Source organism: Trachemys scripta, chromosome 3, assembly GCF_013100865.1.
Source record: "Trachemys scripta elegans isolate TJP31775 chromosome 3, CAS_Tse_1.0, whole genome shotgun sequence".
In the NCBI taxonomy this organism is placed as follows: Eukaryota; Metazoa; Chordata; order Testudines; family Emydidae; genus Trachemys; species Trachemys scripta.
Window position 1 is genome coordinate 62150655 of NC_048300.1, and position 27202 is coordinate 62177856.

The 27202-nt window shown below is 40.3% G+C and overlaps 1 protein-coding gene and 1 long non-coding RNA gene across 2 annotated transcripts in view; one reads left to right on the plus strand and one right to left on the minus strand.

Moving 5' to 3' along the window:
- LOC117874613 overlaps nt 1–22833 on the plus strand; it is a 49061-nt gene extending 26228 nt beyond the window's left edge. The window contains exons 3-4 of the long non-coding RNA XR_004645035.1: nt 7939–8022; nt 18629–22833. This is a non-coding gene — a long non-coding RNA (uncharacterized LOC117874613). The remainder of the gene's footprint in view (nt 1–7938; nt 8023–18628) is intronic.
- Nucleotides 22834–23085: 252 nt separating this feature from the next.
- Nucleotides 23086–27202, minus strand: part of BIRC6 (baculoviral IAP repeat containing 6) — a 306648-nt gene continuing 302531 nt past the window's right edge. Inside the window, 2 exon segments of the mRNA XM_034764920.1 lie at nt 23086–23775; nt 24857–24991. Of these exon segments, the coding sequence (XP_034620811.1) occupies nt 23596–23775; nt 24857–24991 (315 nt within the window). The 3' untranslated portion in view covers nt 23086–23595.

The window sequence follows — 27202 nt, forward strand, 5'->3', positions numbered from 1 at the left end:
TGTTTAGACCTGCTGTGGGACAGTGTTTCTGTGGAAGAGACGGTCCAGTCTGCACTAGAGCTAGGTTCTCCAACTGAGAGCTCAGCTGAAATCACTGAGAGCTGGGTGGAACCTCAAGAGACCAACTCACAGAGGTCACAGTGGCAGCAGAAGGTGACGGCACAGGACCATTGGCAACAGAGCGATGGAGTGAATGGTGGCACAATGAACAACCGTGGCCAGAGCGAACAATGAGCATCTGGAGGAATGAGCAAGGTGCCTCCTTGCCCCCCACTTGAGAGGTGAACACATGTGAAAGCACCTCTGAACCTCCACTGACCAAGGACAACACCGGTGAGTGTTAATGAGGCTGTTAAGAATGCTGGAGACACAACACAGTTCATGCGAACAAACATGTCTGTGGCATCATACTTTCTATTTAAGACCTTAAGCAAGAGATACCACACACTACAAACTGGAGGCTAATGTTAAGTGCATTGTCACTTGTTCATCCTGAAGTTGAACACTGGTTCCGAACAAAACCAGCAAATGCTCACTATCTTTCTGCAAGAAACTCAACTGGCTGGCTAGAAGCATGTGGTGCAACAGTGAAAGACTCAACAGTTGAAAAAGTGAAGAACTCTCTCACCACATTCAAAAAATTTGGATACATGGCTGATGAATGCACCGATGCAAATGGGCATCAAGTATTAAGTCATTGTGTACGTTATCTTGATGTCAGTGGTAAACCAGTAGATGCATTTCTAGATGTTCAAGTTATAGAAGACACATCGGCTGCATCTGTGACAACCCACATCTTAGAAGAGTTAAATGCTTGTCAATTGGACCCCAAACAGATGGCTGCTTGTGCATTTGATGGAGCTGCAAACTTCTCTGGAAGATATGGTGGAGTACAAGCTTTGCTCAGAGAAAAGTGTAACCCTAATCGCTCCTATACACACTGCAGAGGCCATCTACTCCAACTAGCACTCGTATGAGCTGCAGACTCTTCAAAAGACATTAAAAAGGCTATAAATTTAATGTCTTCATTATACTCTTTTTTTCAGCAAGAGTCCAAAAAGACTGAATATCTTGGAAAATATAGAAGATACACTGGGACTGAAGTTCAAATTAGTCCAACCTGGGAAAACCCTCTGGCTTTCTCATGAGCAATCCTTGGCTGTTGTTTTAAAATTACTCCAGCCATTACTACTGGCTTTGAAAAGTATCTACCAAGATGGGACGGATCTAAGTAGTGAGGCTGGTGGATTACTTTTGCTACTACATTCAGAGAAGATTATTGCCATTCTCTCTCTTGTAAGTCTAGTGTTGAAACCACTTGGGTCATTAAACAATGCCATCCAGGCATCTGCTACAACAGTAGTAGATATTTGTCCAGGAATAGAAGCTACATTTGGATCAATCAGAGAGCTATACATTGAAAAAGTACTGGAAGAAGCAAAGACTTCAGTCCAGAAGTTGACTAATGAAGGCATTTATATTGAATCCTTAAGTGAAGAGGACAAGAAATTTTTAAGACAACTGGAAAAGTACACAGACTTGATTCTTAGAAATCTACAACAGTGACTTCTAGATTCTACTCAACCTCTACGTAGCTTTTACAGATCCCTGTCCTATAAAACACCGACAGTTGAGCAGAGTGAGGCACTACCAACAATGGGGCTGCCATGTACTCAGGACAGAATAGAGAATTTGAACACAGAGTGGAATATCATATGATGAATGAATAAAGATTTGACTTCAACTTCTTTTTTATCATCACTAGTGGCTCGAACCGATCTTTGTGCCATGTTTCTTGGGATGAAAGAAGTAGGAATTCATCTCTGGCTACTCCCAGTCACAACAGCTAGAATTGAGCATTCTTTTTAATCATTGAATAGAATTTTGTGTTCTGAAAGAAGTCACCTTCTGCCTGATCATGTGAATTAACTAATGAGCATATCAATTGAAGGAATGAAAGTACCATACACATGAGAAGCCACTGAAGATGAATGCATTGCATTCAAGAAGTTCATTAACAGAGTTGTGCAAAATTATAACAAGAAACCAAAAAAGATGTAGATGTAGTGCTTCATAGAAGGCTTGAGTAGCCAACTTTAATTTGTGTGATGATTTTGAAACATGAGTTAAATCTAATTAAAATAGTCATGAAATTTTTTTCAGTTTTTACTATGGTGCCATACAGCCCACCTTCACCCTCACGGTCTCACCCCTCATTGGCCCTGACACCCCTCGCCCCCATAAATTCGAACACCACCCCCCCTAATTTCAATTCCTGGAGAAAATACTGGTTCTGTGCGTAAGGAGCAGAATGGAAGAAAGTGAGACTGGCAGAGTGAAGGGAGCAGGGGGTGACGAGTTACAAGAGTAGATAAGTAGGAAGGGGCTAGATTACATGTGGACCCTAAAGTAAAGGACTAGAAACTTGTATTTGATGTAGTAAATGAGGGGGAGTCTGTGGAGAGCTGAGAGGACTGACATGAGAGGAATGCAGCATTTTGTGTCTGGACCTGAGGGAACAAACTAGTGTCAGGAAGGAGAGTGGTAGCCCAGAAAAGAGATGCTAAGGGCCTGGCAAGAGGTTTCAGTGGTGTGGACCAAGGAAAAGTCAGACTTTGAAAACGTTGTAGAGGATGAAACTGCAGGATTTGAATGTGGTCTGGATGTGCAGGTTTAAAAAAGAGGCAGTCCAAAATAACACCTGAGTTATGTGCTTGAGTGGCAGGCAGGATGGAGGTGCCACCAGTGGCAGAAGATAGACGGAAAAGGGAGGATTTGGGAGAGAAGATGAGCTTGTTTTTGGCCATCTTAATTTTAAATTTAGGGCAAGATGTCAGGAACACAGGCTGAGATGTGGGATTGGGTGTAGGTCAGGAGCAGAGAGGTAGATTTGTGAACCATTGTCATAAAGCTAGTAGTTCAAGCTATGTGAGTAGATGAGGTAATCCCAAAATAGGGTGTAAAGAGCAAGAGGAGTGACTCCTCTGGGATTAAAACCCCACCAAAAAAGAGTGAGGATCCACAGAAATATGACAGTGAAGGAACAACCAAAGAAGAAGGAAGAATACAAGGAAGGGCAAGATGCACAAAAGTAAAAAGAGAATTTTTTTTTAAAAGGAGGGTATGATTGACAGTGTCAAAGGTCACTGAGCAATCAAGGAGGAAGAGGCCAGGGAATGGTAATTGGAGACCGTGGTAAGAATAGTTTAAGTAAATTTGAGGGTCAAGAACCAGGTGAGAGGGGAATCAAGCACAGAGTTTGGGAGGGAGAGTGAGCAATTGTTAATGGTGCACTCAATGAGCTGAGAAAGAGATTGAGGAAAAAGGCAAGAGAAGGAAAGTGGGGAACAAGGAAGGTCATGAGGCAGAAGGAGTAAGGGTCACTGGAATAGGTGGAGGATTTAGAGGAGAGGAAGTGAGAAACCTCAGCATCAGTGATGGGAAAAGTAAGATAGAATGGAAGAAGGGAGAGGAAGAGAGAGTAAGAAGGTCACAATCAATTTCGCTCTGAAATATTTGGCAATATTCTGTACAGAGAGGAAGGAGGGTGCAGGAAGTGTGGTCGGTTTATGGAGGAAGTCAAAGGTGGCAAATAAATGGCTGGCAAATTTTTGTCTTAGGAGTCAAAGAGAGTGGAGAATTAGAGCTGTGAGAACAGGAAAATGGCAGAGCTGAAGGAGGAGTGAACCAATTTATAATGGCGGAAGTCCATGTGATCATGAAATTATCTTCGGAGGAACTCTGAAGCCTGGGAGCAGGAGAGGAGGAAGTCGATGGGAATGAGCCAGCCTGGGGATTTGTGAAGCAGACTTTATACTGAGAGAATCTTGTGGTGGTGGTCTCTGTATGCCCTGACTGTGACAGAAAATAAATTGTATGATATATTATTTGAGGAATAGTATGTGATCATGTAGGTGTGCATTAAAATACACTCGGTGAATAGCTGCCAGTATATTCTGGTTCTTCTAATCTCTCTCTGTTTTTAAATGCACATTCTTTTCGTGGAATGCAGTAAAAATTTCCAAGCTAGTTAAATTCCTTCCTTCCTGTGTACAGATTTATGTGCACTTCTCTAAAGAGCTCTTTCTGTTGTCTGCAAAGAAAGTGATGTATATCCCTGGTTCTGAGCACTTATTGTCCTAAAGCAGTACAAATGGTGTCCTCACCAAACTCAAATAAGACATCAGCATATCATCTATGACTGACAGATGCAGTGGATTTGTAGTTAGAAGATTTTTACATTGAAGTGTTCCCTTTACTAACATGGCAGTCACAGGGATCAGGAAAATCCTTCTCTAGCAGATGCTGCATACAACGATTCTGCAAGCTGTTAATCTCCTTTCTGAATGCAGTGCATCTGACAGAAGATGATTAAGGCAAGATGCACACAAAAAGTACTGAGTTAAAAAAGTCTCATTAGTTCTAGTTTGTAATATGCTGAGAGAAATAGAGGGACATTTCATACAACCATAGTTGCTTTAAGAGTAATTTTGCAGCTTTAACATTGCTCTGGAAGATAATGGATTTCCATATGAATTTTAAAAGTACACCACTTTTATCATTGTTAAGGTGTACAAAAGTGTGACTACTCATTCAGTTTTCCAATACAAAAAAATAGAAATGATACAGGGCTGTGCAATTGCATATTATCTCAAATGAATTGCATGTGAAGAACATGTAAGAGCAAATAAGTTTTTTCCTTTTATTTGTGTGGGTCATATGTTGTTACCCTTGAGACATTGTTGATTTGAAGCACATCTTTCAAAGGTTTCAATTCCATTTAACAATATCTCTTTAAGAGTGGCAGGAAGGGCAGAAGCTTGAGTGACAGTTCAGACTGAGCAGACTTAATAGCTGTGCTAGTTTAAGACATGTGAAAAGATGTTTTTTGGCAACCTGGAAAGTACTACAGCAGTTTAAGAGAATAAGGCTTCAAAATAAAAGACAAGTAATATCGATTACATGTCCTTGTAATCTTGGTGGTCTTGAATGATGGGCATTAGTTACAGAAGAAGAGGACCATTCCTAAAAATATGGGAGAAGTGTGGCAAGACTAAGGGGAATACAGAAAGCAATATTGGCTATGTTAAAAGATTTTTTCTGGTGATATGAAGAGGATGAGTGAATAGAAAATCCATAGCTGATAGAGTGGAAGGTGTCATGTAAGGAGACAGGATAAATTAATAAAATAGTTCAACAACAGTCTTTTAAATATCTGAGCAAGAGAAGTTCACACATCTGTACCTTGAAGTTTCTGGGGCAGATTCTGTGTTGTGTCTTCTGAGAGAGAGAGAGAGAGCACAGAAGTCACAGTGTTGGGGAAGAGGCAGTAAAATGGCTTTATACCATCCATATACTGACTGACTGCCCCCAAGGGCTGCTCTAAATTAAGGCAGTTTCGCTAAGGTGCCTATGGGTTTCTCTTCAGCCCAGAATCCTCTGTAGCATTCAGTATTACAGGCACGGCACTTCCCACTCTTATTCTCCCCTTCTCACTTACTGCTATGCCACGATCTATTACAAGTCGATGAAGTTCACAAAACTCATCAGGAGATAAGAGACCGTGAGTTTCACAATCAGAACTAAAATGCAAAATTAATTTCTGGGATTTAACATTCCTGAAATAAGTATCTCACTCACATAGAATACTATAAAGCTATCAAGAAATCTGCTGGGTGGGTGGGAGAGGGAAGAGAAAAAAGGTACATTATGATTGTGGTTTGTGAGGTGCTCAGATACAGTGGTGATTGGTGTCATATAAGACCTGAGAGAGAGAGAGAAGGGTTCCATGTATCATACAGGACCCTAGAGAGAAAGAGATTACAAACAGGAAATATTCAGAATAGTAGGATAATGGTAACAGTTTTATAACTTTATTCATACTGTTCTATCTTATATCGTGGTACTATGTTTCATGGTGGAAGGACACATTAATAACATGCCACATCTACAATATGTATTTCAGAGGGCTTTTAAAGGAATTTAAAATTAAGGAGTCATATATTATTTTTTAATAAGCCATACTAAAGTAAATTTTAGTAAGCAGTGTGGGTGAAGGGATCAGGCAAAATTGTGGCTTATTACTTTACTGAATCAAATAAAACTTTATTTATGTCGGTCTGTAAAATATGTTAAAAACTATTAATTTTCTTCTCTGTAGAATCTTTTTATTAACAGGTATAGAATGAGTGGGGGAAATAAACAAAACAAGTTAACAGAAAGTCTGAAGTGACCCAAGATAATGACCAAGGAGTTTGTGCAAAAGATTGAAGGGTTATTTAATTAATTGTTTTAGAGAAACAAACAAGCAGCTCTATAGAACTAATTGTTTTATTAGTTAGGAAGGCAATATAAAGCATAGTCAGTCAGAACATCCTAACGGAAAAAATACCATCTATATCAGCAGCTGATGATAGAGTAGAACTTCATACTTGAGAGGAAATGAATGAAACAATTTCATTTTATTTTACCTGACTTAAGTGTTGTTTTCCCTCCTTGGATTAGCAAAACTAACCACACTAAAAACTGTTTCTGGTAAAAGAGGAAAACAACCATGTACCACTACAAGGGCTGGAACCTGAGGGATCCGATTTCTAAATCACTTTATCTATCTAGGTATTTACCAAGCTGATCACTGTAAGCCATTTTGCACTGGCTTCAAGAGGGGTAATTTCAGCAGAATCTGAACGGAAAGGGAAGCGTCTTTTTATTTTCATAGAGGCTGAATATAAAGATAAGCATCCTGGGAAGAAGTAGCTGTGGATAATTACAAAATAGACGATTCCTTTGTAGAATTATCAATTGCTAGGCATGCATTTTCTTTTCCTTGTCTTTTCTCAGTAAAGTCAGTACAAATGGATGGATGGAGATATCTGTACTCTTGCTAGTCCTCTTAGGGTATGTCTATGCTGCAATTAAAAACCTGTGGCTGGCCCATGCCAGCTGACTCAGGCTCACAGGGCTTGGGCTGTGGGTCTCTAATTGCAGAGTGGACTTCTGGGCTCAGCCTAGAGCCCGGGCTCTGGGACCCTCCCACCTTTCCAGGGTCCTGGAGCCCGGGCTCTGGAACCCTCCCTCTTTTCAGGATCCTAGAGCCCAGGCTCCAGGCTGAGCTGGGAAGTCTATACTGCAATTAAACAGCTGCTTAGTTCAAGCCCTCCAAGTCTGAGGCAACTGGCATGAGCCAGCTGCAGATGTCTAAATGTAGTGTAGACATACCCGTAGATAACTGTGGTAATAGTTAAAGAATCTGTGAAATTGGAAAAGCAGTTTTGATCATTCTGTTCCTTTTAAATTTTCCATATATTCCACTTTAATTATCCATCACATACCTTTCAAAGATCCTGGAGAATTTTGACATGGATTCAAGCCTAGCAGCATCATATTGCATAGCGATATTACCATATGTGTATTATGGGTTTTTTTCAGTAAGGCACATTAATCTTAAAAATTAATAAAATTAACTTTTAAGCAAGATTAAGTATAACCATTCCATTTAGAGGAAGCAATGCCATCTTGTCCAGTTTAGACTACAAAGAACTTTATTATTTATTGTTTACTTTGGGAGGCAGTGTTTCCTAGAGTTAGAGCACAGGACTGGGGCTCAGGGCACATGAGTTGTCTATTCCCAGCTCTGCCAATGGCCTGCTGGGTCACCTTGGGCAAGATACTTTACCTCCCTGGGCTTCAGTTTCCTCATCTATAAAATGGGGATAGTCCTGACCTTTGTAAACAGCTTTGAAATATATGGATGAAAAGTGCTATGTAAGAGCTAGGCATCATCATTATTATTATTCAGTTTGCAATTAATTGGATTACTTGTGAACCAGTATCAGATTGTCACATGGTTATAATCTGTATCAAACTTCACATTTTCTGTAGAACAGTACAAAATCACTCCAGTACCCTCAGACTAGATTTCTCTCTATCATTTCTTAGAAGACTACATAAGCTGTGATCTGCAAGAGCATTTACACCAATTACAAAGCCATTGAGAAATCAGAGCACAAGACGCTGTTTCAGGTAGAATGGAATTTATTTAAATATTTTAAAGTAAATAGTATAGTTAATATTTGGAACAAATTGCTAGTATGTAGATTTTAAATATGTACAAAATGCTCTATTTAATAATAGTTAATCCTAACTGCTTTGCATGTTCCAGGAGTTTTATAAACATTAGCTAGTTAATAAATTTCTAACTTGTTGAACATGGGGTAGATTCTCTGTCTGGCTGTGCTCTCTTTCCACCACTCAGGCAGTGCAAAAAGGGAGAAGACTTTCTGCAACACCCTTCTGGAGATCCTCAGTAGATACAAAATTGGTATAATCTGGATTGGGCTGCAGTCATGGGTGGGAGGAATATGCCCAGAGCACACAGTATGCCAAAAGTGAAACCCTGCAAGTTTTGCCTTTAACTTCAGGGGGGCCAGGATTTCATCCCAAGTATCTTCAGCTGATGGACAGTCCTTTGGGACTGGACAGAGAACCAGGGAGCCACTCCTAGTACTCTCACAGTTCCCCTTCTCTCTGCCCTGTCAAACAGAAATTGGTTGAAGTAAAGAATCTGGTCTGGTATATTTTTAATGTGCATGTTCTTGATTCATTCTGGAGTCACACTAGTTACTTAACTATAAACAGGATTATTGAAAGGACAAAACACAAAAGGGGAAGACACCAATTTCCCTTAAAGCCTTGCTGAAAAATCTTTTATGAGGAATAAGAGGGTAGCTTGGACATTTAGGTTGTATATATGACATGTCACAGGTCTTCTGTTTTCTTTGATGCCAGATGTATATTTATATTGCCAGACTGCTGTAGGATTTCAGTAATTGGCTAATGTTTGGATAAGTGGATAAGGACTTGCTCAGGCTACATCATTTATTTATATGTGAAATAAAATGATGTTTCTATCATATATTATTGCTATATTTAATCACATCTACATACATGACCAAATCACAGCATAGCCAAATTTAGGAAAAAAGGCATAATATGGAATATGTAGGACACCACTGTGTTTTACATTTGATGTACCTGCATAAAATATGCCAAAATTGCTTCTCAAAGAAACTGTAGTTTGAAAGGTACAATATATTAATCATCCTTCAGTGTTCATTTTTCTTTAGTTTCAGTCCTGTAAATATCAGGAAACTTTATAAGCAGCTGGAGTTAGGATTTTATTCTAGAAGGGTCCTGGGCATTTATTGTTCCAAATGTTACGCTATGTCTATGTCCATTCAGAAACTCAGGGGCGGGGTGTGTGGAACCCATCTTTATGGTATTCCTGTACATTTTACAGAAATTAAAGAAGACTATTTTTGTGAACAGTTGGCACCAATCACACCCACCCCTAGGTAACCTTCATTGCCAAACAATGTTCCAAAAGAGGAAATTTATTACAGCACCTATTTAGGTATTCTAACATCATTCCGTCAAGGCCATAAAGTGATTTACATGGACCAATGTATTACCTCTGCTTTTAGACAAAATGAGTTTATCATGATTAATGATTTTACCATGACTATAAGAGGAACTTAAAATGACGTAGCCATTTACAATAAAATATGATCTATATTTTTATATTCTTTCTCCTTATGCTCTTCATTTCATTTATTGAAGACATAAATGACTTACCACTGAAACAAGGTTAATATACTGTCACCATAGTTGTACGATGACTGAGTAACCAGTACTACAGGAGAAAGAGAGAAAAATTGTAGCTTAAATGTCAAAGTTCTGTAAAATCAGGCATAGGCAAAATGGAGCTTATTATATGAGATAAGTATGACGAAGCTGTTTAAAAACATTTGGGATTCACTGATGTATTAGAAAGAGAACAAAAAGGAAATAATCCCTTCTGATATATACTTAATATTACACCTGTTACTTTTTGAGTCTTCCAAGTGACTGAACGCTTGGTCTATCTTCATGCTCAGATGCCATCTATCTGGCTTTAGAGGTAGAGATGAACTATGAAGGGGTCACAAAGGGCATCTATACTTAGGACAGTACTAGTAATAAAAAAAAAAAATCTTCAGACTCAAGAGAATTGGTTTTATTCTATTTTATATGATATTTTCAAATTTACTGCAACAGTAGCAGAGCAAGCTGTTCGTTTCATAAAGGATTTTAGCATCTAATAAGAAACCAGTAAAAGACCTTACAGGCTGAAGATTAAAGTTCCCAAATAAGGACTAATCATTTTGGTTTGGACTAAATGTGGTGGGTATAAGAATGTTTGAAAGAAAAACTATTCCAGTATATTTTGGTCTAATGGAAGAGGTGTTATGGAATGGACTCTGCACTTTATTGCTATGTAGATTTCTTAACTAATAGAACATGTTTTAGCATGTTTAGAGTCAGACATTGCCTGATTTAGGCAGTTTGACAATGAGGTGATGAGTTTAGCACAATAAGAATTCAAGAACTCATTTTATTTCATGGTTACACAATAATTGATTTGTGGTTACTTTTGTGTTGCATTTTAATATAACTCAAAATGTATAAAATCAATATCAAAATGGCTCTTCGTAGTTAAGTGCTTACACAGAGTCTAGAGATGAAAGCTGATGATACCAAACTGGGAGGGATTGCAACTACTTTGGAGGACAGGGTCATAATTCAAAATGATCTGGACAAATTGGAGAAATGGTCTGAGTTAAACAGGATGAAGTTTAACAAAGACAAAGACAAATGCAAAGTGCTCCACTTAGGAAGGAAAAATCAATTTCACACATACAGAATGGGAAAAGACTGTCTAGGTAGGAGTACGGCAGAAAAGGATCTAGGGGTTATAGTGGACCACAAGCTAAATATGAGTCAACAGTGTGATGCTGTTGCAAAAAAAGCAAACATGATTCTGGGATGTATTAACAGGTGTGTTGTGAGCAAGACACGAGAAGTCATTCTTCCGCTCTACTCTGCTCTGGTTAGGCCTCAGCTGGAGTATTGTGTCCAGTTCTGGGCGCCGCATTTTAAAAAAGATGTGGAGAAATTGGAAAGGGTCCAAAGAAGAGCAACAAGAATGATTAAAGGTCTTGAGAACATGACCTATGAAGGAAGGCTGAAAGAATTGGGTTTGTTTAGTTTGGAAAAGAGAAGACTGAGAGGGGACATGATAGCAGTTTTCAGGTATCTAAAAGGGTGTCATAAGGAGGAGGGAGAGAACTTGTTCACCTTAGCCTCTAAGGATAGAACCAGAAACAATGGGTTTAAACTGCAGCAAGGGAGGTCTAGGTTGGACATTAGGAAAAAGTTCCTAACTGTCAGGGTGGTTAAACACTGGAACAAATTGCCTAGGGAGGTTGTGGAATCTCCGTCTCTGGAGATATTTAAGAGTAGGTTAGATAAATGTCTATCAGGGATGGTCTAGACAGTATTTGGTCCTGCCATGTGGGCAGGACTCGATGACCTCTCGAGGTCCCTTCCAGTCCTATAATCTATGAAAAGCTTGGCTCTGTTGATGTCAACAGCAAAACTTCCATTGACTGCAGTGGGGCCAAGTTTCACCCTGGATGCATTCGGGCAGGCTATCATAACACTGCCTGCTTTTTTTGTTTTTGCTTACCTGTTCGAGCTACTTCCTTTAGACATGAGTTCTGCTTCAATGTGAGCATTTGCAATTACCAGTAGTATACCAAGGTCTAGGTGCAGTGCTTACTTCTTGATACTACAATTACCAAGAACCATTTTGAGAGTAGTTAGTAGGAGGTGAACATTCATGTCCACATAGTCCATTTTTTTGAAGGCTGCCTGGATACGTATGGCATCACAGAAACTTGGTGGGATAATTCACATGACTGGAAGATTGGTATAGAAGGGTACAGCTTCTTCAGGAAGGACAGGCAGAGAAAAAAGCAGGGATGTATTGCCTTGTATATCAAAGATGATAGTAGGACCTGTTGAAAGTCTCTGGGTAAGGATAAAATGTGAGGGTGTGGTGGGGGGGAGAAAAGAAAAAAAGGATGATGTCATTATAGGAGTTTACTGTAGACCTCCTGATCAGGAAGAAAAGGTGGATGAGGCTTTTTTTAAACAACTAATAAAATCATCCAAAACACAAGACTTGGTGGTAAGGGGGGACTTCATCTACCCAGACATTTGTTGGGAAAATAATACAGCAGGGCAAAGATTATCCAACAAGTTCTTGGAATGCGTTGTAGATTATTTTTTATTACAAAAGGTAGAGAAAGCGGTTAGGGGAGATTGTGTTCTTGATTAGGTTCTGACAAACAGAGGAACTAGATGAGACTCTGAAGGTGGAAGGCCGGTTGGGTGAAAGTGATCATGAAATGAAAGAATTCATGATTGTAAGGCAGTGGTTTTCAAACTTTTTTTCTGGGGACCCAGTTGAAGAAAATTGCTGACCCAACGGAGCTGGGGATGACAGGTGTGGGAGGGCTGGAGCAGAGGATTGGAGTGCAAGGGTGAGGGCTGCAGGGGTGGGGCTGAGAATGAGGGGTTCAGGGTGCGAGAGGGGGTCAGGGCTCTGGGCTGGAGAGAGGGATGAGGGGTTTGGTGTGCAGCAGGGGCTCTGGGTTGGAGGCGCAGGCTCTGGGGTGGGGCCAGGGATGGGTGGTTTGGGGTGCAGAAAGGGGTTCAGGGTTTGGGGGGCTCAGGGCTGCGGCAGGGGTGTGGGGTGGGGAACGGGGTCAGGGCTCTGGCCTGGGGCCAAGGATGAGGGATTTGAGGTGCAGGAGGGGTTCTGGGTTTGGGGGGCTGGGGATTGGGGTACAGGAGGAGGTCAGGGCTCGGGGGTGCAGGCTCTGGGGTGGGGCCAGGGATGAGGGGTTTGAGGTGCAGGAAGGGGTTCCAGGTTTAGGCGGGCTCAGGGCTGGAGATTGGGGTTAGGGTGTGGGCTTACCTCCGGCGGTTCCCAGTCAGCAGCTCAGCTGGGGTGCAGAGGCAGGCTTCCCGCCTTTCCTGGCACCGTGGGCCGTGCTGTGCCCCGGAAGCAGCCAGCAGCAGGTCTGACTCCTAGGCGGTGGCATGCAAGCGACTTTGCATGATTTTCACCCACAAGCACCGCCCTCCCCACCCCGTGACCCCAGTGCTCAATGCAAGGGCAGCGTGTGGAGCCCTGTAGCTGCCCCACCTAGGAGCTGGACCTGCTGCTGGCCGCTTCCGGGGCACAGCGCAGTGTCAGAGCAGGTAGGACTAGCCTGCCTTAGCTGGGCAGCACCGCCAACAGGACTTTTAATGTCCCAGTCAGTGGGGCTGACCAGAGAGACCCAGTACTGGGTCGCGACCCAAACTTTGAAAAACGCTATTCTAAGGAAGGGTAGGAGGGAAAGCAGCAGAATAAAGACAGTGACTTCAAGAAGGCAGATTTTAGAAAACTCAGAACTGGTGAGTAAGATCCATCGGAAGCAAGTCTAGGGGAAAAGAGTTCAGGAGAGCTGGCAGTTTTTTAAAGGGACATTATTACAAATACAAGAACAAACTATCCCAATGCAGAGGAAAGATGGAAAGTATGGTAAGAGGCCACCCTGGCTTAACCAAACTTCAATGACCTGTAACTCAAAAAAGAGACATACAAGAAGAGGAAACTGGGTCATATTACAATGAATATTAAAAAACAACCACCACCACCCAGGCATGCAGAGAGAAAATTAGAAAGGCCAAGTCACAAAGTGAGGTTAAACTAGCTAACGGTATAAAGGGTAACAAGAAAGCATTTTACAAATACATAAGACGCGAAAGAAAGACCAGGTACAGTGTAGGCCCATTACTAAATAAGGAGGGAAAGATAATAACAGAAAACATAGCAATGGCCAAAGTGATAAATGCCTTTTATGTTTCTGTTCTCACCAAAAAAGTTAGCAGTACTTGGATGACAAACCTAGTGAACATCAGTGTAGATGGAATAGGGTCTGAGACTAAAATTAGTTAGGAAAGTTCAGCAGGGCCTGATGAAATACATCCTAGAATACTTAAGGATCTGGCTGAAGAGATCTCTGAGCCATTAGTGATTGTCTTTGAGAACTTATGGAGGACAGGAAAGATCCCGAGGACTAGGAAAGGGCAAATATAGTACTTATCTATAAAAAGGGGAATAAGGACAACCCAGGGAATTATAGACCAGTCAGCTTAACTTCAGTACCCAGATAATGGAGCAAATATCAATCAATCAATCTTTAAACACCTAGAGAAAAAAAAAAAGATAAGTAACCGTTAACATGGATTTATCAAGAACAAATCTTGGCAAACCAACCTAACAGCCTTCTTTGACAGGATAACAAGCTTTGTGGATGTGGGTGGGGAAGCAGTGGATATCGTATATCTCAACTTTAATAAGGCTTTTGATACTGTCTCACATGACCTCATAAACAAACTAGAAAAATATAGTCTAGACCAGGGGTTCTCAACCTTTTTCTTTCTTAGGCCTGCCTAACATGCTATAAAAACTCCATGGCCCACCTGTGCCACAATAACTGGTTTTCTGGAAATAAAAGCCAGGGCCAGTGTTAGCAGGTAGCAACAGAGCAGTTGCCGGGGCCCCCACGAAGCTACATTGCTCAGGCTTTGGTTTCAGCCCTGGGTGGCGGGACTCGGCCCTGGGCTTCAGCCCCATGTGTTGGGGATTCAACTTTCTACCCTGGGCCCCAGCAAGTCTAATGCTGGCACTGCTTGGCAGACCCCCTGAAACCTGCTCGCAGCCCCCCAGAGGGCCCCGAACCTCTAGTTAAGAACCACTAGTCTAGATGAACCGTCCAAAAGATGGGTGCACAAGTGGCTGGAAAACCATACTCAGACAGTATTTATCAATGATTCAGAATCGAGCTGGAAGGGCATATTGAGTGGGGTTCCACATGGATCGGTCTTTGAGCTGGTACTATTCAATATCTTCATAAATGATTTGGATAATGACAGAGTACACTTATAAAGTTTGCGGATGATACCAAGCTGGGAGGAGTTGCAAGCACTTTGGAGGACAGGATTAGAATTTGAAATGGTCTGAATTAAATAGGAAGAAAATCAGTAATGACAAATACGAAGTACTCCACTTAGGAAGGAATAATCAATTGCACACATACAAAACAGGAAATGCCAGCCTAGGAGGGAGTAGTACAGAAGAGGATAGAGAGTCACAAACTAAATATGAGTCAACAATGTAATACTGTTGCACAAAAAAAGAAATCATCAGTCTGGGATGTATTAGCAGGACTGTTGTAAGCAAGATGTGAGAAGTAATTCTTCCACTTTACTCAGCACCGGTAAGGCCTCAGCTGGAGCATTGTTTCCAGTTCTGGGCACCACACTTCAGGAAAGATGTGGACAAATTGGATTAATTAGTAAGAAAGATTTTTAAAAAATGGATTTGTATAATCTGGAGAAGACAGATGGAGGTCATAACAGTCTTCAGTTAAGTAAAAGGTTGTTATAAAGAGGAGTGTGATAAATTGTTCTCCTTATCCACTGAGGACAGGACAATAAGTAATGGGCTTAAACTGCAACAAGGGCGATTTTGGTTAGACTTTAGGGAAAACTTCCTAACAGGAAGGGTAGTTAAGCACTTGAACAAATTATCTAGGGGTGTGGAAGCGCTGTCACTGGAGGTTTTTAAGAACAGTTAGACAAACACCTGTCAGGGATGGTCTAGATCAGGGGTCTCAAAGTCCCGGCCCGTGGGCCATCTACGGCCTGAGAAACTCCCACTGCGGAGAGATGCAGGCAGACAGGCTGCCGACAATGTCTGCGGCAGGCGCTGATCCCCGCAGCTCCCACTGGCTGGGGGAGAGGGACAGAGATACCATCACTAGTCGCTAGGCAGAGTCAGCCATGGAGGCAGCACTGTACCTCAGGAATATACCAATTTGCATTGCTCGTCTTGATTTTTATTAATTAAATTTATTAATTGGTTCACCACTTCATCAATGGAAAGTGAATATACAGCAGCCTTTGCAAACCTGAGAAGGCCTAAGACTATTTGGGAATCCACCCTTTGCCTCAGTGTGAGAGAGCAGGGCTCTTGGAGCTGGCTAAACTGCTGGCCATGGATGAGTATCAAGATCTGTCCTACTGGCTGCTTCTCCAAATTGCTTTCGGAAGGACTTATGAAAATAACTCCACAAGGTGGAAACGCTGACTAATCAGTTTCTGCCAGAGCGTTACCAGTTGTTAAATTTAAAAGCCCTTTTAGAACCGGTTGTCCCACACGGTGGGAACCGGCTCCAGCTCACCACTGGTTTGTGGTATAAAGAGGCATTTTGAAAGGAGGGTGTGGAGTGATGGTTGGTCCATTGAGCCAGGGGTGATTTGAAGGTGGCAGGGGTCCTCTGTGACCCCCCACTACTGATTCTCGGCATCAGCTGCTGCTGCTTAGTGAAACTCCCATTGACTTCAGTGAGAGTTTGCCTGAGAAAGAGCTGATTAAGGATTTGCTCCTGTGCACAAAAATGTGTCTCTCATTCATTGCCACAACCTTGATAGATGAATCTGTCCATTTATCTTCATAAATACCTATTTAAGTATAGTTTGGCCACTACCCTCAAGACTTTATCAACTTCCACTGCGTATGACTTTCACTACAATTATTTTAGGTCCTGAGGGATGGGAATTCAAATTTATTTAATATAATTTATAACAAAAGCATAATATACAAATCAAAGAACTTTGTCTCTTTCAATTTATGTACAGTCTAGAAATCCAAATCCCCACAGAAAAACAAAAAAACAGAGGGCTTCAGAAAGAAATAGGGAACAAAGTTCCAGGAAAATTAAATCCCTAATAATGTAATTGATTTCATTTTTCTTTTTACTTCTCAAAGTTAGCAGCAACCTTCTAGGCATGTCTGTTACTGGGAGCATTGACATTAATATAGAAGGAAATCCAGGATTTAGTAATGAGAAACGCTGCTTTGAAATTCCACAACTGCACAAGTTCCCTCCCAACAGAAAATCACAGGAGCAGAGTAAAAGTGGATGGGCTGGATCCAAGGTCCTGCACCCATACGCGGCTGTACAAAGCGCGGGAGGGAGCTAAAGGTCAGCCTCACTGCCACAACTGACTCTCAGAGCTCCCCAGAACGTACCCTGCAGTCTTCTCTCAGGACATTTACCCTGAACTCCCACTGTCCGGCTCCACCTCTACTTGTGTGAATTTGATTGGAGGTAAAATTTTCCAGTTTGAAAAGTGACTTAATGATACAAAGGATCCTGAGTCCTATTGACTTTCATTGAGACTCGGGATAAATTTTTCAAAAGTCATGCAGGCATTTGGGAACCTAACTCTCACTGAAAGTTAATAAAACTTGGGTCCCTAAGTTACTGAAGCATTTTTGAGGAAGTTACCTTGCTTCTGTTGTGCCAACCTTCTCACTGCCAAATGCCTTGGGAGCACAGATGCTCCTCTTCATTCACCCATGGCCAATCTTTGGGCTTTAGTTTCTCTGTCAAAGACTGCTACTGCCCGGTTATGAAGCACTCAGACCTAATTAAAAACCAGGTCATGAAGGCTGATGTCAATATGAGGAACCTGCCCCTTGCTCGAACTTTAACCAATGAATCTTAAATACAAAGTCAGCAACTTTACCACGAGTTACAGAAGCGTCAGTAGCATTAGCACTTATATAATCTTTTCAGACATATTGAGGATGAGTCCATTATATATCATCCCTGCAACATAGAGTGGGGGAAAAAGAGTACTAATGTAAAGCAATCCAGACTTTGCCCAACCAGAGAGGCCAGATTGCAGTTTTCCAAGAACGGAAAGGCTGCTCCTACTGTAACAAGTATAGAAAAGAACAGATTGCAGCATGTATTTGGAGGTGCAGCCTGCAGAGATGACTGGTCATAGTGTGAAATACTCTCTCTTGATCAAGATGGAGCACTGCATGCGCGGACTTGTTTTCTCTGGATCGCACCTCTATTAAAATAAAGGTGCCTGTGGGCTGTATTATAGAACTCCAATACACCACACTTGGTATATAAATTGCACTTTGGGGTTCACTGCTCTAGAGTCAAACTAGCCCAATAAATCTTGGATTGTTTGTTTAAGAGTGTAGGTGCAATCTTTTGGAAAGCTCAGATCTGGACATCTGCATATTTCACCCAATGTCAGCACCTTTTATGGAAAATCACAAAGGCTAAGTAGAACACAGTATTTTGTCAAAAACGAGTCACCACCACATTTCAAGCACTGATGTATTTCTGCTGTGACAATTTGTCTGTCTGAATACAAGATATTTGGTTAAAAAGATAAATAATAATTTATGAACATTTATCTGAAACCGCTTCACTGACATATTTGTTCCTGGTGCTAAAATATGGAAAAATCTGCCTCATTTCTGTAGAAAAAGGTTTTAAATTTATGATTTCTGTTTCCAGAACAGCTAATATCCCAGGAAGATGAATTGTCATTCCAATCAAATATTGCTGTGCCACTGACTAGCTGATGGAGAATAAACCTCCCAACAGAGGGAAAAGACTTTAAAAATACAACAAATAATATAAGAAAAAGCCAAAAGGAAAAAATCAAATGAAAATCACAACTAACAAATAGGAACAAGTTCCCTATGCAAGAATATGGACATAAATAGATCACTTATCCCCCAAATCTCTTATCAACTGCATTGTGAAATTGAAAAAAATGTATTTTGATTTTCTTTTTCGTGTTTGTTAATTATCAGGTATTGGTGACAGCCAGAAGCAGGATGTCTGACCTGATAAACATTGTGCCACAGAAAACACAGGGTCCTGGAAATTGATATGGATTGAAACCTATTCCGCACTGGAGCAATGTTTCTGTAAGACCACTGAAATTAATTTCAGTTTTGTACTTGAAAAAAAGCACCCTCTCATTTGTGCCCACCTAAATTCTATGACATATGCAGCTCTTTTGAATACTTTAATTTCTTCATTCTGCACATACTTAACATTGTATTTGTCTGAACTGTATCCAGGATACTGTCTTTAGCCTCTTTTCTTCCCACTCCCGTTGATATTGGTTTTGTTTCCTCAAGTCTAAAAATGTCAACTAGACATTAAAATTATGTTGGTTTGCACTACTGAAATAGTGTTTTGAAAAGAATATTGAAGAGTTAATGTCACGGGATAGCATGCTGCAGAGGAGCTCAGAAATTTTGCATAGTGTGGACTACCTCCCCATCCACTGGTGAGCACGCAGACCATTTCTTCCCAGATTGGTGTTTGTTACACCCTTTGTGACAGCTGCAGCAATTGCTTACATGGGAAAGAGACGTTAGGAAGAATTCAAAATATTTGAAGCTTCTTTTAAAGCAATATAGCACATGCAGAGGAGACGCCTATATGTCAGCCCACTTGCTGCTGACCACTACAGAGGGCTGCTGCTGATCCACAGACCAACTTACTGTATTGTAAATAAACAATTTCACATAGGGAGTGGGAGGTTGCCATGTTTTAAAGATAAAAAGCTAGTGTTGCTTAATATACAACTTGTTTATGGTCACAGTAATGATAGCTGTACAAATAGCTCTTGTAAAATGCTTTTTATCTGTAGATCTCAAAGCTCTGTCTATACTAGTACTCAGTTTTTACCTGTTCAGAGCAAGGTTTTGGATATGGTAGTAAACATGCCTGAGCCATTTCTGCACCAGTTCTCTCACTGTCAGGAGCTGAAAAATAGGAGCTACTGTAGACCCTGACAGTCAGCATTTTATTCTTCACTCCGCTATTAGTTGCATGCATGGATCTAAACCTAATGTTGTGAAACAGAGTTTGACCTGTTAAATGGTATTGCAAGTATCCACGATTCCAGTATCCAGCTGCTGGCTGTATTTCCCTTACTTAAGTTAGCAGCAGAAGAGTGGGTGCAGAAAAAGATGCTCCGCACAGTGATGTGTAACTACATTGACTGGAATTCAGAAGTGAACTAGTGAGTTGTACAAAGGCATCATCAAAAAGCTGAAGTCAAACACATGCTTGAAAACCACCAAATATGAAGGGGAGCATGTTTGTTCCATGCAAAAATCTTAAAATAAAATTATTGCTTTTATTTTTATGAAGCAAACTTTTGTAGGCTGCTCAACCATTTCTGCTAATCTTATGGCTACTCTAGGCTGTGCTATTATGAGAAAGCTTGGCATTATGTTTGTGGAAATAGAACATGAAGTCTCAGGACATGCCAGTGATGTATTGATAAGTAAAGGTAAGATGCTTGATGCAAACTTTTCACCTTTTTGCAAGGTGACTGCAGAATTCAAAGAGCAGCATAAGAAAGCGCAGACTGTATGGTGTAGATCGGTCAGTGGTGAATGATGGGCAGATTGGTCTAAAAGTAAGACTACAAATTATGGGGGAGATTTTCAAAAACACAAATGGGAGTTTGGTACCCTGTGTGATTTTGAAAATCTCCCTCTGTTTTTACTATAGAAGAACCCACTTCTTTTTGGTACAACACTAGCCAGAAGATAGTTTGTGTTAAATTAAGAGAAAGTGACATTTTAGGCAACTGTAATGCGAAGACTTTAAGGACCGCATTGTTCTAGTCAGTCTGTACAGCTCAGTGATAAAGAAATGCTTGTTTTGGAAAAGATTTTGACCTCATTACTTTATGCAACTGGTACGCTAATGAAAGAGCATGGAGAACTTTTGGGAACTGATTAAAGGAGTTTGACTGCTCCATGGGTATTGCAAAACATGATGATTTTATAGCTTGATAATGCATCAGCTCCCTCCCAGGTACTGAGGCTCAGAAATGTGAAGATGCACTTTTTACTACTTCACACCACCTTCAAGACTTAGCCACCTGATGGTCAAACAATTCAAAATTTGATAGCGCTGTATCATTGCCAACAGTTGCAATACTGGGCCAAAGTCAAATGCAATTTAATTATTGGAGTAAAATAGTCATACTATTTTTGCACTCACACCATTGTATAACTTCTATTGATTGGACGTTCATAGAGGCTTGATTCTGATGTCATGTGCACAGGTTTTATACCTGTGTAATTTCACTGCATCCATTTCAGTGGCACTACTCCTGATTTACAAAAGCATGTGAGATCAGAATTATATCCCCTGTGCAAAAAGGTACTCACCAGAAGAGAGTCAGTCATTTTGCCCACCCACTTAATGTCAAATTGGTGCAAATTACATATTTAAAATAAATTATGGTTAGCAAGAGCAGGACTTTACATTTTCATTAGATAATTAACCTTCATGGAACAGATCCTCAGCTAGGCTAAGTTTGTGATAGTTTGAGTGGCTTTGCTTGAGCTGTCACAATTCAATCCAACTGAGAATCTGTGTGGAGTTTTGGCCCCAAAGGAGTATTTTTCTGGAAAAATTATTTGTATCTAAAAATGGAGCTATATAATGGAAACAATTTTACAGTCTTAATTAGGGCTTTTGCTTCAATAATATAATACAAAATATAGTTAACTGGATTGTGCAAGCCTAGGGTAATTGCTAGAGATCTGGGAATGTGATGAGGTATACAAACCTCACACTGGGCAAGCCCAGTAGCCCTGCCTCTTTAGATCTGCAGAGCATGCTCTAAAGAGAGGAAGCTTAAATGCACCTCAGTCAGGGACGAAGACAGACCTACTCTGAGGGCTCCTGGACAAGGCTGCTGAAGAAGCCTCACCGAGAGGAATAGAAGTGCATGCTGAGCTGAAGGTTTGGTTATCTTTTCTTTTGTTACCTTGTATTGGACTTAGAGCCCTGGAAGAGAGACAGATGGTAGGAAGGGTAACTCTGGTGCCAGACACGGTTGACTTACATAGGGCCCTGAGTCTGAGCCTGCTGGAGGGGCATAAGCCATATTTCAATCTCACTCCCCCTTTGATAAGAAGAGGGTGAGGACATTGCAACCTGAGGTGAAGCTACACCTCAGGTGAGGAACTGGACTGAAAGGCCTTCCTGCTGATAGGTGATACTGGGTGCACCTTACCCTCCATTACATGGAGGATTCCACTAAGTGGGACTCATTTAATTTTGAAGTGTGTAAAAAGAATTAACCTCATGCAGGTTAAGGAAAGGTATTGTAAATAAATACCAGTCTTTAGAGAAACTTACATCTCAGTCCTTTGTTAGCATTCCACTTCATAGTGTAAGAGAATATCAAGGCAGGAGAAGTTTACCAAAATGTAAATATATTCCAATGTTCACCTGCTTGTTTTGCTTAATATTTAATTACAAGGATTTCCCTAAGGTAGCAAATAGGCCTGCTTAATTTGATACTTTGAAGTCCAGTAAGTATTTTGACAGTTATGTGCAATCAGGACAGGCCATGGATTAACATAACATCTCTTAAAAAGAAAACCAGGTTGTTTCAGCCAAAAAGGTCTCTGCAGACTTATAACACAAGTATTTAATGTTTCTGCTGAACACCCGCATAAGGACATGACATCAAGTTGCTGGCATTTTTAATTATTAGAAATGATGCATTTTAAAATAAAGAAAAAGTTGAATAAGTCCAATTTGATATTTATAAACAGTAAACAAACCAAAAAAAGAGGGTGAAAGGACTTCGTTTCTTGCCTCATTTAGAATATTGTTAATATAGCAGGTCTCTAATTAATGTAATATTACATATCTTATCTAACTGTGATTTAAGGTAATACCAGTATGATTTGATTTGTCCCTCAAGGACTACTGAAAATTAAGAACCAATAGCAGTGCATGTTGTGTTAGCCGCAAGACTTATAATTATTAATCCAGCCAATAACTGATTTTTTTTATGATGTATGCATGCAAGTATAAAATGAAAAATATACCTAACTGTAGAATGTAGCAGTCCTATGTGGCATATCCTTAGCCCTTGTCAATGCTTAATTTATTTTTAATACATATGCCTTTACTATGTAAAATCAGACAATTGTTTAAAAAAAATCCTTTACTTCCAGAATAGCCTTTTAAAACAATCAAGACAAATTTTGGAATACCATTAGTTTGCACAAAATAACTAATAAAAGATAAATTCAGAAGTCCAGATATTGGCATGAGGTAAAACCATGTGCATTTATTTAATCTGCATTTTAGAATTAGTAAGCATAAAATTAAATACGTTGACTGTAATAATTCAGTCATACAAGTGCAAGTCTCCAGCTATAACGTATTTTATGGCAGATCATTTAAAAAAATGTACCAGTAAATCATAAAAGAGGGAGCATGTCCATTTAACTTTTATTGAAGTATACAGGTTTTCTTTAGAAATCAAATATGAGCATGAAGATATGGCCGAACGTAAAATCTATCAAATTCAGTGAAAATTTTCTGACTTTAAATAGTAGCTGTAAGAATGACCAATATATATTCTTTGTTACATCCGCCCTCACTCTACAAGTAAAAAAAAAAAAAAATAAACATTCAGTAAACATTCTTTCCTAAGGAGTTTCCCTTATATATCAGTGATTTATCCATTTCTCGTATACATAACTTTTTAAACATACCAATCAGTGGTTCTCACAATTGAAAAATAAAAGCACAAAAAAGTTTACACTGTTGTACAGGTAAATAAAAGATCATCTTGAATTAAACTGTATATCCTTAAGGGCATAGTATAGTTTCAATTTCATTACCTATTACATAATTAGCTTCTTACATACAAATATTGACATATTTGGCTTGTGCTTCAAAGCCTCTGTATCTGTAAAGTCCATGTCAATGCCACTCATAATTTGAAATCACTGGAGATGTCTTTACTGCTGCTAGGTTTAACCTGGTCATGCAATATCGTCTCCTCAGAACTTGTTGTGGCACTGCATTTCTCGGTGGAATCATCAGAATCTGGATCCAAGCCTTCAGGGCAGGGGAGTTTTAAAAGCTCTTCACGGAGTTGAGCTGTGTGACGCTGTATGTACAGATATTAAGATACTGATTAAAACATCGTTACTTTTCACAATTCTTCTAAGAGTAATTTTGATGCATATTATCAATCAAATAATATCCAGGAAAAATATAATACAACAGGCTCCCACGAGTTGAAAACTATTTCTGTGGCTTTCAACCAGTTCAGCAATAGTAACAGTTGCAGAAATTCATATAACCCCAGAGTTCTACTGAGGGTGAAGTAAAGGGGACAATGGGACGCCAATCTGCAGCAGCAGGGCATTTGGGGTCAGGAAGGCAGCAGTGAATGTCCTGGTTTGTCCTCCTGTGCATCACAACTGTCCATGCTCAAAGTTGGTGCTGGGCACAGCAGGAAAATTTTGGATAATTAGAACTCACCATCTATAAAAGGGTTATGATAATACACATGCTACAGAGATATATAATATAAACATTGTGGACATTTCTCTAATCTGTTCACCATAAAAAGCAGTGACCAATTTAAAGCTCAGTTGCATTGAAACAATGTCATTCTAGCAACAGAAAAAGTGTTTCCCAGTAATAAAGCCACAAATTCTGCTCTTGTCCAAACAAAAACCAAAAGTTGTTAAGTATTATATATTTTGTTACTGAACACTAAAATTGCATTGGAATGTTAGATGTGCCAAGCCTCTTAAATGTAGTGTTGTTTGCTTATCAATTTATGATTTTGTCTATGAAAGGAATTTGTTTTCTGGGAAGCTTCCCTTTAAATCTGTATTGCAGATTGGTTATAGTACAATTTTATCATATCCCAAAATACATCCCAAAATAACACCAAACTGCTATAAAAGCCTTATGAAGAAAATTGAACTCTCACATTTGCATGGGGTGGAACAAACTACATAAGACGGAAATAAATTTCATTTGTAAAATATTTCATAAATGATCAAGAGATGCATCGTGACTGTCAGTTTTACAGTTTATTTTAAAGCTTCAATCATGTTTCAATTTTTTTTTTTTAAATATTGCTATTTTTGCTTGTTGTACTCATACATGCAGGATAGTTTCATTAAAGTGAACTGTTGCTTCATGTTACCGGTCATTATATTAGCATGCCTCACCTTAAGAGCTGCTGCGTGATGAGACATAGTCCTGCCTACCCGTTTGTCACTGCTGTACTGCTGTATATCTGCTATCCACTCCTCACACTGGGCCATGATCTCCACTCTTTTCAAGTAAAAATGTTTGTGTATGACCTGTAAGAAATATACAAGATAAGAAGAAAAAAAATTTAATCACTGGCTTCCAACAACCATATGCTTTTAAGAACAGCAAGACTGAGTTTTGACCTAAAAACGTCAAGTAGATCAGTGGTTCTCAATCTTTTTGGGCTCAGGACTAATTTGCAAACCTTGATAGCCTATCATGACACAGAGAGACCTCTACCCCAGGAAGCCCGCAGTCCCAGTCCTCACCCCCAAACCCTCTGCAGGGTTGCAGCAAGGGATTGGGTGGCCTCAGAACTAAGATTCCAGACATTACAGCTAGGGAACTCCCTAACTGGGGGAAGAGCAGTGAGCTGAGATATTCCCCCCAAAAATACAGCCCCTCCTCCCCCAGTCCATGGGGGCCAGGATGGGATTTGGGAGCAAAGTGGTCTGGGGGGAAAGTGGAGTGGGGCTGGGCAGCAGGATGGGGCATTGAAGAGAGGATGTTGCAAGGCGGAGGATAATTTAAGGGGCCAGTACTTACTAGAGAATCTGACAGCACTTGAACCCTATGATTCATTCCCTCTCAGCTCCTGTCCCATAGGGCTGGTGACCTCCAGAGTCACTATGGCACTCAGTTTTGGGCTGGCTGGACCAAATTTGTGAATGGCTTTATAACCTGGTGCATAGGGTCGCAATGCCAAGAGGGGAGGTTAGCCCAGCCAGCCCCAGGACCCTTTTGTGTGTTCTGGCTACCCAATTTTGGGTCACAATCCACAGATTGAGAAATCCCATGCAGATGAGAACATTGTCACAGGTATTTTGTGTTATATGGATGAAGATTAAACAAAAGCCTAAATACAATACCTTACTGGATGCTAAAATATTGACAGTAAAATGGTAGCCAAATTCCCTGACTGCACAGAAATCCCAGATGTATTTACAACACAGGGCATACATTTACACACAAATATTTATTAATCTGGAAAAGAACAGATATAATACATAGGGCTTTTCATGAGTTTTAAAGCCACTGCCCTCAGAGCTGAATGTGTTTGGTGGAAGGGGGAAGAGCACCAATTAGGTCTCTAGTCAGTGCCACTTTCTGCCTGAACAGTAAACAGGTAGGCAGAAGAACTTGTATTAGCAAGTGAGTATGGAAGGTGGTCAACTGTGCAGTATATTCTTCCCCAGAGCTGGCCATGGAGCATCAGCTAGCGTGGAAGGGGGCAAGGCCACAGTTATGTCACCTTGCGGTTACCACCTTTGGTGGTACTAAAACTCCCTGTAATGCTCTTGTGATTTTAGAGTTAAAGCATCAGCATTTAGGCTGCCCCCTACACAGGTGGGAGCCAAAATCTGACCCTATACTTACTTTGGTGTTCAAAAGTAGAGACCACACAAAAGTAGTCCTAACTTTTACTAATGGTATGAGACTCCTAAGCACTGACTTTGTCAGAGATTTCTAAACCCTAAGTGGGGTCACAGATATGTAAAACTAGAGAACTACTCTGAAATAGTTTCCTAAAGAATTTTATCAAGCACACTATCAATTACTTCAAGGCTAAGTATTTTTGCAGTACAGTAGACGTGGGGCCATATTCTCCGCTGCTTATTTCATCTTTTCCTTATTATTCCTCATGGGGTAAATTAATAAACTCTATCCTGAGAGTTGTTTTCCTCATTTATAGCAGACACTATGAATAAACAGTGTGTAGAGTATTTAATTCCCTCCCCTACTCTTCCCCACCCCACTAATTGTATAGGCAGCAACCTAGTAGTGCCTGTTTTCCTTCTTAAGCTTCAGGTGGAACAGATGTTTATTTTATCCAAAAGGTTTTTGTTTGGTTTGACCAGACTAATTTATAGGGATAGCCATACTCCCTCTCAGCTAAGGAGCCAATAAGTCAAATAGATGCTGAAGCTTCTGCACTGAGAAAAACTGTGCCTGACATTTCAGCTATTCAAGAGAAGATTTTAGAAATTCTTTGTCCTTTGGGAACAACCTGAATGTTAGCTTCTTCAGCGATGACAAAGAGGATTGGGACAGCTGCCAACATCATCAACATTCATCCCAATGTCCTCTAAGGGATCAAGCAGTTTTTTAGTTTGTATATATAGGATAGGAGAGAGAGAAGGAACCAACCCAGGGTAACTAATGGCTTCAGAGATAAAAAGGCTCAGACTACATCCCTAGTAGTAATTAAGTCAATAGCAGAAGTCTTTGGTTCCAAGACTTTCATTCTGAGAAAGCTGTTT